Raw genomic sequence first — 15,811 nt, forward strand, 5'->3', positions numbered from 1 at the left:
TGAATGGTCCAAAATAATCCACACCAAGTTGGGGGAAGGATGGATCACCTGGCTTCACTCGCTCTTGTGGAAGATCAGCCATTACTTGTTTTTTAACCTTTCCATGCAAGTGGCGACATGTCACAAACTTTGCAATCACCTTTCTGGTGCCAAACCTCTGGTGCCATTCTGAGATCATATGATTACGCCCTCCATACCCGGTGTCACAGACCAAACAATCCGCCGCTAAAAATTGGCCCGCCTTTTGCATCTGCGCATGCATCATTTCAGACCACAGCAGCACGTCTGAGACGGAGACTCTTCACTCAAAGTAATCAAATGGATTAATGAGATTATTAACCATCAGACGATGAAGATAAAAGCTCTTAAATCATTCTAAAGTCAGTTTTAAGTAGAAACAAGGCCATTTTAACCAGAAATGAGGCGAAATTCTGTGACCCTTTGAAATGAACGCATCAGCTAGCACCTCGTTTAGCCACAGCACTCTGATCACTTCCGCTGCCTTTTATTATGAAATAATGCTGAATTGATATGGAAATGACTGTTGTACTAAAGCTTCAGATATCTGTCGCTGAGACAGATGATGACTGGAGTGCAGTTTGAAGCAGAAACAAGGTGTTAATCCATGAACCGCGTCATCAGGGGGGATCGATTTTTAGGGGGACCATTCAGTCTGCGACAACGGATTTCTTGTGTATCTGTTGAAGGACTAAATCAACAACTGGAGAGTCTCTCAACAAGATGATAGGCTGCTTCCTATTTTCTGGCATGGCCACTTGACTCAGTCTCCCCCCAACTCGCAACAGGTTATCCTGAAGTACAGCATTCAGTTTGTACAAGTGACTACTTTGCTTCACAATCTGCCTCTTGTGTAAAGCTGTAATCTCTTCTGAGAATTTCTCCTTCTGACAGAATTTGATTATGTCAATTTCTGCTTTATCCAGTTCATCCGCTGAAAGTTGTGTGCCTAAAGCTTGCCTTGAAGCTGTCACTCTGACTTTGAATCAGCTGTTGACCACAATCTAGGCTGTTCTCCACACTGGCTGCAGACAGCTCTTTATATTTTTGACAGAGACTCCATAGTAAGGCTTTAAGGTTCAGGAACCACACCACAGACCTTTTCAACTTGATCCACGATGAGAAGTAGTTTATTACTCTCATGAATGGAGTAGCATTTTCTTCCATTTTTATTCAATTTGCTGTGACTTTTTTGATATCAGGATCATCTGAAGTGATTTCTGTTTGGTTCAATGGAGTGCTTGGCCAACACTCAACAGGACTGTAGAGAAAATCATGTCTAGACACCCAAGTAGTGTTTTTCATTAATTTATCTCCTCTTTGCCCTTTAAAGGTGCAGTCGGTTGGATTCTTGTCTGTGCCGACATGTCACCACCAATTCACATCCGATCCCTTCAGAATAACTGTTTGCCACAAACCTACGGAAACGCATGGTCTCGTTCTGGAGATAGCGAAGTAGCACTGTACTGTCAGTCCAAAAAAATTGATTCTGCAAGTTGTAGCTCTCTTCTCAGGACACCATCCATCTTAACAGCTACTGCAGTAGCGGTCAATTCCATGTGGCTCCATATTCCATAGCCAGTCAGACTACCGCTTCTTCACATGCTCTGGTAAGTCGTCATCCCATTTAATCTTCAGGCTGCACACTTCTTGCAGCATACTCTTTGCTGTCTCTTTGCAAGATGACAAGATGCCTACTGGATCATAAATTGAATCAGTAACTGAAAGAAGTCCTCTACTTGTGAATGGGTAAGGTCTAATGATGACCTTGAATTTGAACATGTCAGACTCAACACACCAGCTTAGGCCAAGGGCCGTCTCCAGAGGAAGTTCATCATGATCCAAATCTAAGGTTTTCACTTCTGTACCCAGTTCAGACTTCAGGATAGAGTCGAGCATGTTACGTTTATTGCTCACCCATTAGTTGAGGCGAAAGCCCCCATTGGCACAGATTTTCATAAGATCCTGACACATTGCTAAGACTGCCTCCTCTGTAGCAACAGTCTTGAGGTAGTCATCATCATAAAAGTTCTGCAAGAGTGTCTGAACCACTTCAGCTCTGAACTGCCCACTCTGATCCTCAGCACACTTCCTCAAAGCGAAACTGGCACAACTGGATGATGATGTTGCACCAAACAAGTGCACAGTCACCTTGTGCTCAGTCAAAGCTTGACTGCAATCTTTGCCTACCCACCAGAGGAACCTGAGCAAGTGCCTTTTAGCTGGTGGGACATTGCTTCCACATCTGCCATGATCGCAGCAGGCTTTTCTCTGAATTGGATCATGATGTCAATCAGATTGCTGCTGAAGTCTGGACCCTGAAGAAGTTGACTGTTCAGGGATGTGCCCTGATAGGATGCTGCACACTCAAATACAACTCTTAGTATTTCCTTCACAGGGTGGTATATGGCGTAGTGTGGTATATACACCACACTTTCCCTTCCTTGTGTTTCAAATTATCATTCAAGAATTGCACTGCATAGCCCTTCTTAATCAGGTTTTCCATAAAGTCTGTATACTGCTGTCTCAAGCAATCATTCCTGAGAAATTTCCATTTTAATTTATGTGCTCACTGTTCAGCAATTGGGTGATTATTTAGCAGGTTGACCAATCGGTTCCTGAGAGGTAGACATAAAGAGTAGTGACCATCAATCAGTTTAGCAGATTACATGACTTTGTCCATGAACTGATGGTCTTCTCTAGACATTTCCACTTCATCATGATTTCTTCCTTCTGGAAAATCCACCTTGAACTGTTGTAGCCTCAAGTTCTCTAAACTGCTCACTGATGTGTGGTTTGCCATTGTCTTCATTGGTTTTCCTTTGTCTACACGCCTGCAGGTTTCCCTCAAAAGTCCAGTCACAATCCAGCCAAACTTAGTCCCATTACCAACACTGCTCATCACCTCCCACAGCTCCATAGCTTTAGGTACATTTGCTCCAATAAGCAATCCAATGCCGGCTTCGATTTGAGGTAGGATTATTTCTTCAAGGTAGGTCCGCCTTTCGAGATCCTGTAGTTGTGGTATGTTTTCCTTTCCTACAAGTATTGACCTTTGTGTGAAGACATCTGGAATATTAATCAATTCCTCACCAGACAAATTACTGACCTTGAAGCCTGACACCACGTTTCTCTTCATTCATGGTTCTCAGTAGTATGTCAGTCTTTCTTCTATTGAGCTTCAATTTATCCATCAATACCTCTGTACAGAATATGGTGAAACTTCCTGGGTCCAGAAAGGCATAAAAGCACATTGACACTTGCATGAATTTGATCCCCACACTGCTGCACAATTCGTCATGCCAGTGCAACCCGCTTTGTCCCCCTGGATGCCACGCTTTGTCCTGTTTGACGCCATGTTATATAAAATAATCATTTCATAGCTGGTGACACATTTGCTCTCAGAAGTTGGCTGATGAAACCATCTCTCATCGCTCCTAGAATCACAGAGAAATTATCTGTAGTTTCAGCTTTACTCGTGCACATCGTGCATTGGAGAACGCATTTGAAATTGTCTGAAAGGTAATTATTATATATATATAGTAATGGATTGGTAAAACGGTTTCATTCTTTCTTATGAATTTGATAATGTATCTGGAAAATTATGTTTATTATAGATGTAACATCTTATCATAATCATTCAGATGTGCTGTGGCATTGACACACAGGTTTTTTTTCGAATAGGTTGGGCAATGTTCGTGACTAGTTCACAAAATGAATGCGTGCCAGAGGTTCTGAACATTTCAAACTTTTCTTTGCGCACTGGCTCACAGCCGTGCACAGTTTACAACAATTTACAACAAATTTACTTACTGGCACACCAGATTGCTTTCCAGTGCAGGAATCAAATTGGTGCAAGTGTCAAGGTGCCTTAAGTCTGCACCACCACACTTCCCTTCTTGGCTTTGAGCTGGACAGGAACAATTCTAAGTGTGCAGTCATCCTCTCTGGCCGCAGTGAGCTCACAACCCTCCAACTCTGCAGCAATAAAGGCACTGAAGATGATTAGAGTTTCACTGCTCTTAGTCTTCTTCTCTGTTTCAGTAACTGTGTCCTTTTTCTTAATATGCAGCAGTGTAGGATGAGTTCAGGAACACACCTTACAGCTGACTTTTCCCTTGCAGAATTTGCTCGTGACCTTGCTTCAAGCAGCAAAAACAAAGTCCTTTGTACTTTAAGAATTCTATCTTTTCATGATTTGATTGTCCAACTGTTAGCACTTGCGGTGAATGACGTCTTGATTACACCTTTTTTTCTGATCTTTGTTATTGTTTTGCTTAGTTGTAGAAGTTTTAGCAGTCGTGCAATCATTTATCTCACCAAAGATTGGATGAAGTTCGATTTTGGCTTGTTTGTTAATAAACTCCACCAAATCCTCAAAATTGACTCTCCTGTCACATTGTTCTTGCACACCACATACAACATTTCTCCACCTTTCAGGTAGCTTGTATGGAAGCTTTGTTACAATGTCTTTCAAGTTTGCAACATTATCAATCTCCTCTATTGCTGCTTTTACACATAACGACGACAAGTCACGAATACCACGAAGTATACGTTGTTGGCCGCTGATCATGAATGTGATGATTCGGGGCAGAGGCGTCAGGTGTCCTCAGGAACTGCTGCAACCTGTTACCATGCGTTAGCACGTGTTGCTGGAGAATGATCAGGAACCATTAAGCACGGTCAAGAATAATGTTCCGCATTGTTGTGCGCTGTTGCACACTATCACGCGTAACAGTGCATTACGTGGATCGTTAAGTTCTGTCACGTTGTGAAAGAGGCGAATTGTCTCCACCCACAAACCCATATTCATCAAACCGTCAGTTGCTGAGCAATTCAGATTGCTCCAGTTTGCTCCTCAAAATCCAGCAGAAGAAACAGCAGATGCAGAAGAACTTTGTGACTGCATGCTTAGTTGGGCTCTGTGCCACTCCAGGAGGAGGAAACTGAGAAAGCCAGCTGTGTGGCTCCACGTGGCTCTTGTCTCGCTCATTTTCCCAAACATCAGGCACAGCAACAGTAGGTGGAACACCGGAAGGAGCGCACTGAGGAGCATTGGAACGAGACTTTTAGCCGACTTGGCGTCACTGTCCTTCTTCAGCATACTGCAATGAAACTGAATGCGGTGCAGCAGGATTTAATTGTGCAGCTCACTCTTCCCCCAAAAACTTCTCCGCCAAAAAGGCTCTTATAAATATATTGTAATCAAGAGGATCACCGCAGAAGGTAGGAATGTATCAAGGTGGCAAAGTCATCAGTTTCTGTTGTTTCACCATTAACTCTGTTATAGTATTATGAAGAGTCATAACACTGCAAAGTGTTTCACCTGCATGGTCATCTGCCATAAAATTCACTGTAGACTTCTGTGTGCCAATAGGCTGATGTTGAAGAGGCACAAATTCACCTTTTCCAATTTCTGTGTTGGTGACTGGATTTGGACTTATAGGTAATGGAATAAAGCCAGTTTCAATTGTCATTGCATGTGCAGGGCTCACTTGTGATGAGCACTCATTTTCAAAACTGTCTAAAACTCTTAATTTTGCATCGGAAGCAGCAATAGCAATTTGTAAATCTAATTCTTCTCTTTTTGCCCTCAATTCAGCTTCCTGACATTCAAGATGTTGCCTTTGTTTAAGGGCTGTAGCCTGTGCAAGTAATGTGACTCTCTGTTTCTGCTGTAAGGCACATTGATGAAGCACTAGACACTTGCCACCCAACAGCTGACTCTGACCTTCTGCTCTTACTGCTTAATGCAATGGATGCAACAGACACACTCACGGTTTGCATCACAATGTCTAGCTTGTTCTGTGAACTCCTCAGATACTTTAATCCACAATTCCACATGTTGAATAAATCTCAGCATTCCACTTGCTTTGGCTCATACCAAGAACTTTGGTCCTTCTGAAATTCTTCCACATTCATTAAGTGTTGTAAACTATCATTTATCTTGCAAAATTCTCCATATGAATCTTGGTAATCCAAATGCAATTTCTGTTTAACTGTATACATGCTCATCTTCCATTAGCCTTTCAATCTGATTAGCTTGACTGGTTAGATGGCCCAGCTTAGCCTTTCTTGACTGAGTTAACCTGTGCTGCTTTTCCTCAATAGCCTTTTCTGTCATTTAGAGTCTTTTTTTTTTCCCACAAGCTTGTTGTCCAGTAATGTCGTCCATTATAGCAAGCTTCCAAATTTGGAAATCAGTTATGACATATCAGAGCTTTCTTTCCTCCAGTAAGTCCCTTCGGCTGCTCCCTTGTTTTGTACTCGGGGTCGCCATAGCAAATCCAAGGTGGATCTGCATGTTGAATTGGCACAAATTTTAGACGGATGCCCTTCCTGACGCAACTCCACATTACATGGAGAAATGTGGTAGGGGTGGGATTCGAACCGGGAACCTTCCGCACTGAAACCAAGTGCATTAACCAAATGGCCACCACATGTGGCTAATTCTTCCAGTTCCTTGCTAACATTATCCAAGCAGACCACAGTTTCCACTGGCCTCTTGTCCTTTACAATATTCCTTTTCCAAATGAATCAGATTGGTTTTCTGACCAAAGATGTAGGATATTTCCAAACCGAAAAAAAAAAAATGAAAAGAAAGAAAGGAAGTCTTGTGGCTGATGAGTGTTCCAGGATTCACACAAAAGAAAAGCAATACTCTTCCACTTGAAATTCATTGTACGGTTTTATTTTAACTAACTACTGAATTCCAGTTCGATAACTCAAAAGACTTCTAATAAATTCCCATTCGTGTACACGCATATGTCTATAAGTTGACAACATGGTCAGAAAACCGTCAGACCCCCAACTGTCTTGCACCCTTCTGCCCCCCCCCCCCAACGCGCCACACTTAACCCAACAAGTCTCAAAGCGACATGTGCCAGCATTACAATGACACTGTCTAAGAACAAATGCAAAGTATCTATTAAGAGTGCAAAATAATAATTGTCATTAATCAGGCAAGACACAAACTTCCTTAAATCATCAAATACATCCATGCACATATGATGCCTACATTCATGTATGACAATAAAAAAAAACAAAACATGAAATGCAGGTAAACCACACCTGAAATATATTACATATCACTACTCTCAAGATGTTAGGTTTTGCTACCAGCCTAAAAAAGGAAAGAAAAAGAAAAGAAAATGACACTGAACTGCAACTACAAACAAGCCTATTTATGTAATAGAATGCTGAAATAATTTTATGTTTTGTTGTGACTTTAGCACTTTAAACCCTCTGTGGACCATGGATGCACTGGTGTGTTCATGTCTGCTATTGTCATATTTCTATTAATAAATCTGTGACAAAATGTCACCAATACTTTGTTTGACCACTTCCTGAAACTGTTTTTGATTGACAGTTAATCCTACAGGCTGGAGAACATAAAATTCTCCTAAAATCTAACCTGAAAAAAACAAACAAAAAAAAAACCAAACTTTTTTTTTTGTAGTCTTACAGGCAAAGAAAACTTTCCTGGGAAATATGTAGAAGGTTTTTTGTTTGTTTGTTTGTTTGTTTTTCCCAGGATTGACAAACATTTGTTTTATCCAATGTAGCAAATGGACATTTTTGTGACAACGTCCCAGTTTGCATCACAAAAGGATGTTTATGGACATTTATGGAAATATTACAGACACAAGACATCTAGCTGGAAATGATGAGTGCCTTTACGAGGTCTGTCAATAAAGTAACGGTCCTTTTTATTTTTTTTCAAAAACTATATGGATTTCATTCATATGTTTTTACGTCAGACATGCTTGAACCCTCGTGCGCATGCGTGAGTTTTTCCACGCCTGTTGGTTACGTCATTCGCCTGTGAGCACACCTTGGGAAGGAGTGGTCCCACCCTTTTCATTGTCTGGAAATGGCGGAATGAAAAGGACTTTTTTTCCATCAGAATTTTTTCAGAAGCTGTTAGAAACTGGCACCTGGAAACCATTCGAAACATTTATCTGGCTTTCGGTGAAAATTTTACGGGCTTCACAGAGAATAAGGACTGTTACTACAGCTTTAAGGACCCCTTTAAGGATGCTCGGCGTGCCGCGCTCCGAGCTGCGACGACGCGGCACAAGCCACCGGACCATTTCTAAACGGATGGCTCTGTGGATATGAGACCGTCGTGTGCTCTTTCTCTGGTTATCACAAGAGCTGGACATCAGCCATTTTCCGGCAGATTTCACTTTTAACAAGAGATTTTGTCATGGAAAGCCGCACGGAGGCTTTGTCCAGCTCTCCACAATTTCTCTGATACTTACTGGACTGGTAAGCATTGAAAGCCGAGATAGGCATGTCCAGACTTGTCCATGTAAGGTTGGGAATAGTGAGTTAAAAAAAGCTCCGTCACAAAAATTTGACTAATTTCTTCACAGGAGCACGTAAAAAAAAAAAAAAAGTGAGACTGGGCTGGTCTGATTACAGGTGTGTGCTTCAGGCCTTCTGCCAGTGTCCTTGGATAAGACACTTCTACTGCACTGTCCCAGTCCATTCAGCTTCAAGTAGGTACAGGCTTTGCTTTGTTTTTTTTTTTTGTTTTTTTTATTGGTGGTATGGCCAAAGCAGATGGTCACCCCTCTGGATCTGGTCTGCTTAAAGTTTCCCCTACAATCAAAAAATGTCTCAGGGAGTTTCTTTTTTATCATACCCACTGTTGCCATTCTCCATAGTCAGGTGGTGGAAGTTAAGGCCTTACCCTTATGAAGAACCTTAGGGCAATTAAATTGAACTGAATTGAATGAACAGACAAAATAAGCAAAAACTGTAATGGGAAGGATCACAACAGGAGGGAAAACTTCATAAAGTCTACCCAGATTACTTAATTTTTATTTTTTTTAATAAATTTGGAAAATCTCAAAAAAAAAAAAAAATTCAAATTGTCATTATGGGGTATTGTGTGTAGAATTTTGAGGGAAAAAAAGAATTTCCTTGATTTTGGAATAATGCTGTAACATAACAAAATGTGGAAAACGTGAAGCACTGTGAATACTTTGTGGATGCACTCTATGTACTGTATGACTCGACTGAAGAATAACTCTTACCTGGCTTGGATCCTTCAGCCACTGAGCCATTGTATACTTGGTTCTGAAACTCCGGTCTGTTGTCATTCATGTCGATGACATAGATGTACAGGTCAATTGGATTCTCCACCTGGTTACCATTCATGTCCACTGCGTGGGCTCGCAGCTGTCAACAAACATAATGAAATGATCATCAGAGATAAAGTGAATCTTCTTCATGTGATTACTGTTATGTGTCGACGCGGGTTGAGGAGCGGACCTGCGTCAGACGGAACCCAGCGCTAAAAATAACCAGAAAGCGGTTCCAATAACAAAAAACAATTTATTTATTTCACCCGCTGGTGCATAATAAAGTGTAAAAACTGAAATAGCGTCCTTCTGGTGGAGTGAAGGCTGGCACGCTCTCCAGCGCCCAAAAGGATCGAAGCCCGGCGCTCCTGGACCCACTATTACCGCCAACCACCCCCCAGGTGGACACGACAAACCGACTCTCTGCGAAGGATAGAAGAGGTGAGGTAAGTCAGCAGTTACAACTAATATCCTTCAAAAGACACACACTATCAGCAACACATTCAGGTCTGTATTTTGAGCTTTATGCAAATGAGCAGCTTCTCACAACAGGTGGCGGATCACTTGTCCGCACGTCACAGCAGTGAGAAGCAAGCTGCACCATTCTCATCACAATTCAAATATACTGCGTAACAAAATAGCAAGTTACTATCAACAATTAGTCAAACACTTAATCACCTCTGATGTGTGCTGACAGCATGTGTCCCTCACCCCTCCTCCTTTACGGGCTCGATGTGTCAAACCCAGGCGCGGTCCTCAGCGTCTCACAAACGAACATCACAAGGTCGAGTTCCCGGCAGTTCTGCTTGAATCACACATGACTTAAATGCAGAACGCCATCTCATTATCTGCTTCAGCTGAAAGTCTTTAAGGCTGCACGTGAGCACCATTCACAGGTGCTGCACATGATGTTGATGAGGGTGAAGGACTCTTCAGCCAGCACCTTCTCCACAGACAAATCAGCTTTCATGCCACCTGGAGAGCAAAGAAAAGAAAAGAACACCAAAATGTCCAGCCACACCCCCCAACACACAACAATTACAGTCTGGGTGACTGATAGAAAATTTGTTAATTAACTTCATTCAACTGGCAAAACTCCGTTTTCTTCCTGTCAGTGGTGCACGGGTATCCTGTTGGTACACTGGCTCAGACAACAAAAACACTGAATGGGGTAATGTTGTGAAATTATCTTGACTTCCAACAACACCTCTTTGGTTGTTAGCACAGCTAGAAGCCAAGAGAATATCAGAGTCATAATGCTGCTCAAGCTGTGTCTTCGTCTCAGTTTGTTTTGTCAAAACCGACCACGTGGCTGGATGTTTTTGAACGACGAGCTTGTGCTTGAATGTTTATCAACAGACAAAGGAAGGAGCACAGTAGAAAAACAGCAAACAAAAAGCAGAATAAGGGAAATGGCGAATGAGACTGAGTCGAGAAATGTGACAGAGCCTGGTGTAAGTTAATGAGAAGTGAAGACACAAAGAGGCAAGGCGGGAGAGGGAGGGGATATCCGGGATGAAGGGGAGGTGGAGGTGGTGCACTTTCAGCAGGAGGACTGACAGTAACAATTCTCATCTACAGTGGGATGTCTTAATCTCCATTGGTGCTTGTTTCACACTCTCTACTCCACGCCAGTCCAGATTAACAGAGAGCTTCATAATCACCCTGGAAACAAGAGACGGCTCTCCATTACTCTGCATCGATATATTTTCTCACTTAGAATCTGCCTGCCGGCCCATTTACTCCAATGCTCCCGTGTGTTCTGAAGGATCGAAGAGCGGCTCTGTGCTGAAACCTGCCTTCACTGATGTATGACTAATTATGCCAGGCTTCTGTGGTGGCCTGCCATGGATGCATCAAAACATACTTGCTTGATCACGCACGTATCCAAATCCAAATTCAGACGTGTGTTAATGGATATTAACATGGACACTGATACAAACATGCCGACATGCACACTGGAGATACCAACAGCCAAGCAAAGGCTACTTAATGATGCTCAAGCTAGTTTTCGATTGGCTGAAGCAAAGCACACAAACATGGAGATACGACCCAACAAACAAACAAGCCCAATCTGTTTTCTCAGCTGTTACCGATGCACGCAGAGAGATGTGTGATTCTGATTGTGATTCTGAATGTGTGTTCTGTCCTTATGCTTCCGCCTGTGTCTGTGTGTTTAATACTTGTGCATATTTGGTTAAATTTCTCAATATGACTATAGATTTTGTGTGTTCCTCTGTTTGTGCACCAGCATCTGATTCTGTGCATCTCTTGGTGTGCACAAAAGACAATTTGGAAATTTGATCTGAAGGCCCAGTGTGCACTGCAAAGAGTACAGATGCCTGTGTATTGCACACAGTGATTTTTACTCTGAGTGGACGAATACAAAGAGAAGAAATACACACTTGAATAATGTGGTATCCTGTTGATGTACAGTACTTTCTGGAGATCACTGAATAATCTTTTGTAGGTGGTATTAAATATTAAAGGACATGTCAGGTGAGGTGATGGTCTAGTGGTTAAAGCATTGGGCTTGAGATCAGAGGATCCTCGGTTCAAATCCCAGCCTGACTGGAAAAATCACTAAGGGCCCTTGGGCAAGATCCTTAATCTCCTAGTTGCTCCCGGTGTGTAGTGGGCGCCTTGCATGGCAACAGCAGCCTGACATTGGGGTAAATGTAAGGCATTGATGTGTAAAGCGCTTTGAGCATCTGATGCAGATGGAAAAGCGCTATATAAATGCAGTCCATTTATGTCACATGTGTTTTAACATCCCAGTGAGCAACAAAACATCAAAGTACTCATGATTGTAAGTCTCCCTTTATACATGCGCTCATAATTAGTGTTTTTATTCCTCTCCCGAAGCGAGGAAACAGGTGCATTTCCAGAAACATCTCACTCTGCAATTCTCTGCATTTCTCTGTGTGTGACATAGTTAATAGCATAACAGAAACATCCCAGACCGAGACAGACAGAGGATGAAATGAATGCGGTTCTGTCCGATAAAGTTTTGGAGCTTTTCTTTGAAAGCAGCGGCTCAGATTTACAGAGGAGATGACACACTTCACCCCAAAACTCTTAACTTTTTCAGTCTGTCAGATTTTGGAACTTAAAGTGTGGTGACGCTGCTGTTTGTCACAGCTGCTGGTTTACTGCTGCTGTGCAGATGTATGTCACATATTGAAAAAACTCAGAATTTTCAGGATATAATGGACTCTCTAACGTGCCACAAGGCAGAGCTGTGATTGGAGGACATTATGCACGCAGGCCCGGGCGCATAATATCCGATCAGAACCTGAGAGCAAATGGATATGGACATTATTCTCTGACTGAGTAGAACTTGAAAATGGCTGTGGATCCAAGTGACTGAGGATGAGTGGACCGTTCCATGGCTGGGGATCGCAATTGTGATCACGTGTGGGCATGAAGGCTTGTCTTTGTTGTTTGTTATTTGGAAACCTTTACACTGGGGTGAGTGGAATTTTTTTTTCATCTTTTGCTTTGTGTTCTTTCAATGAAAGTACTTTTTTAAAACTTTGTATGTGTGTGTGTGTGTGTGTGTGTGTGTGTTTATGTGTGTGTGAGCTGTTTTAACCCACAATTTACACAGACTTCTGACTGAATTTGAACAATATATAATCAGTATTAAGCTTGCAGACTCTCTCAAATGTCATAAAACTGTCAATCTCTATAAGGATCTTTTAAAAGAGAATTAATGTTGAATAATCCCTTAAAAAACAGCTGACATGCAGGTTAAAATGGCTGTTACACTGTTTTAACCCACATGACATCTGTTTATTGCCACTTAATGGACTTGGAATGTCTCCGTGACATTTGTACAGGCAACATGATGACACAGGTATATATATTGATTAAATTTTTCACAGTTATATACAACACTTAAAAACGTTTTTAACACGCCACGTTTATGACTAATTGCCGCAGGTGCAAAAAACCTTCTCACAGCTGCTCCTTTTACAGTGACTGCATCAAAATGAACAGTTGTCACTGAAAAACGAGTTGTCATAACACAAGATCACACTTGTGTAAACGTTGGAATTAATCTGTGCCTCCAGTCTTAACAGATACATTCCATTGAAGCACACGCTGGGATGCTCCGAGTAACAAAGTCACCTGTCGGAAATGCACGAGTACTCGCGAGTACTTTGTTTTTGGAAGTCTCTGTAGCTGTTTGCAGTGAATGCCGTATACAACCCCAATTCCAATGAAGTTGGGACGTAGTGTGAAATGTAAATAAAAACAGAATACAATGATTTGTAAATCCTATTCAACCTATATTCAGTTGAATACACCACAAAGACAAGATATTTAATGTTCAAACTGATAGACTTTTTTGTTTTTGTGCAAATATTTGCTCATTTTGAAATGGATGCATGCAACACATTTCAAAAAAGCTGAGACAGGGGCAAAAAAGACTGGGAAAGTTGATGAATGCTCAAAGAACACCTGTTTGGAACATTCCACAGGTGAACAGGTTAATTAAAAAATCCACTAAGACCAGAGTTTGGTTATGTAATCAGTTTCTTCACTGTGAAAGTCAATAATTTTATGTATTTCACAACTGGACAATTCATTAGATAATTACGATGAGCGTGTTTGTTTGTTCAGGGTCGCAGCAGTAGATCCAGTACAGATCCACATTGGGATTTGTCATGTGTTTTATGCCAGATGCCTCGACAAACACACTGTGTTTCAAACCCCTTGAAACACTGCATATCTTCTCCTTCTTCTTTATTTCATATTTCAAGCACTTTGACACAGTGAATCACTTTCTGATGTAAATATCTAATTTACTCTTCTAAATATTTCAAAACAGTAGGCCATTAATTGATTTTTTTATATCCATTTTGTTTTTTGGAACATTTCAAGATTGAATCAACTGGCTCATTTGATTCTTGCCTTGTTTTTGTCATCATTATTTTCTGAGGGGTTTAAATGTGAAATACAACCTCTGAGCCAAGTCAATGCGAGTTGTGTACCAATTAAACGGCTGCATGCTCTCAGGCTGTGTGCCATAAAAATCTGCCAAGACTGCGATGGCCCAACCATCCATTGTGAAATGATGCGGTCTAGCCCACAGAGCATTTTGCTAGTGCATCATGCATCAAAACCATCACTAGCTTTTCCCACCCCTAAAACATGTTGCCTGTCAGTGAGAATTTTATTTGTAGGATGTTTCTCCTGGTATGTAATTGCTCAGCCAATCACAAAGTCAGTACTCACTACATCATTCACGTACATAGCATACAATTAAAATACAGATGTGCATGTGCCGAAAGGTGAACAAACACTGGCCACCACTTGCATTCTGGATAAAATGTACTGATAATAAATTAAGTGTGTTACGTGCTTCAAAAAGCTGAGCTTCGTGCTGCTGGAGTGTAGTGATGTTGGAATAATCCCAAACATTTCTCCTGTTTGCTCACAAAAAGCAGACAATTTAATGCCGACTGTCTGACTGGTGCGTTTCTATCTTTAAACTAACGTATCACTCCACGAAAAAAGTTTTCATTTATGGAGTGAAACATTAGTTTAGAGATACATTTTTAAAGATAGAGAGTTTAAAGATACATTAAAGTTATTTGAATTTATGTATCACTTAGAGTTATTTAAATTAACGTATCACTCCATAAAAAATTGCACCAAAAGATGAACAAATGCAGAACAAACACTGGCCACCACTCCAAACTGCACTTACCATGTGTTGCTGACATTTTGTTTGCCTCATGAATGACATGTGTGTTTGTTTTTTAGCACTTCCTTTTTTTTGTTTCCATTTTTTTGCAGTTAGCACAGTTTAAGATCCATCTCTCAGTGTGGTTTTCTTGGCTTCACTTTTATTTTGAGATGGTCTCAAATAATTCATGGGTTAATGCAAGAGCGAACAGTGACATTTGATGTCATCAAACATATCTGCTTTTATTAAACAAAAGAAATATAAACTATAAACAGAACCATCAGGAATCAAAAATTCAATTTCCAAACAAATAGAAAACAAAAGAAAACAAAAATAGGCAACTTTTAAATCATCATGATTCAAAAGACTTTCAACAGTGAAATTTGATGTAATCAAATTCATCTTCTTTTATTAAACTAAAGAATATAAACTATAATCAGAACCATCAGGATTCAAAAATTCAATTTCCAAAAAAAAAAAAAAAAAAAAATAGAACACAAAACAAAACAAAAATAGGCAAAAACAATAGACTTCCATTGTTCAAGAGGTAGTTTTTCTGGCCCACCCTGTAGTATCCTGAAATACAAAGTACATGTATGTCACAGGTGGATAATTATAAACACTGTAAAAACTTTAACCTATTGTTTACTGTGCTTCTTCACGAGACTCTCCTGAAAGGTCTTCCGCCTTTTGCCGCATGCGCGTTGGTACGTTAATCGTATGATAATCACGTGAATGACGCAGTGGGTACTGACTTTGTGATTGGCTGAGAATTTACATACCAGGAGAAACATCCTACAAATAAAATACTCGCTGCCTGTCAACCTTGATAGCGAGATGTTACAAACTAGCGTAATGGGCATAAGCTGTAATTTAGTAATGACTTTTCAGTACTTATTTATGCTTATAGACATTACTGATTTACAATTCTGCAAATGGAGTCTGAAAGCCCCCTCCCCCACACACTTTTTAAAATTTACTCACCATTTTACCTTGGGGGGGG

The 15,811-nt window shown here is 40.9% G+C and overlaps 1 protein-coding gene across 2 annotated transcripts in view; it reads right to left on the reverse strand.

The window, feature by feature from the left end:
• Nucleotides 1-15,811, reverse strand: part of cdh4 (cadherin 4, type 1, R-cadherin (retinal)) — a 1,030,104-nt gene that overhangs the window by 242,228 nt on the left and 772,065 nt on the right. For both annotated transcript variants that reach the window (XM_034167231.1, XM_034167233.1), the window contains exon 7: nt 9,063-9,207. In XM_034167231.1, the coding sequence (XP_034023122.1) occupies nt 9,063-9,207 (145 nt within the window). The remainder of the gene's footprint in view (nt 1-9,062; nt 9,208-15,811) is intronic.

The sequence above is a fragment of the Thalassophryne amazonica genome, chromosome 3 (assembly GCF_902500255.1).
Source record: "Thalassophryne amazonica chromosome 3, fThaAma1.1, whole genome shotgun sequence".
Lineage (NCBI taxonomy): Eukaryota > Metazoa > Chordata > Actinopteri > Batrachoidiformes > Batrachoididae > Thalassophryne > Thalassophryne amazonica.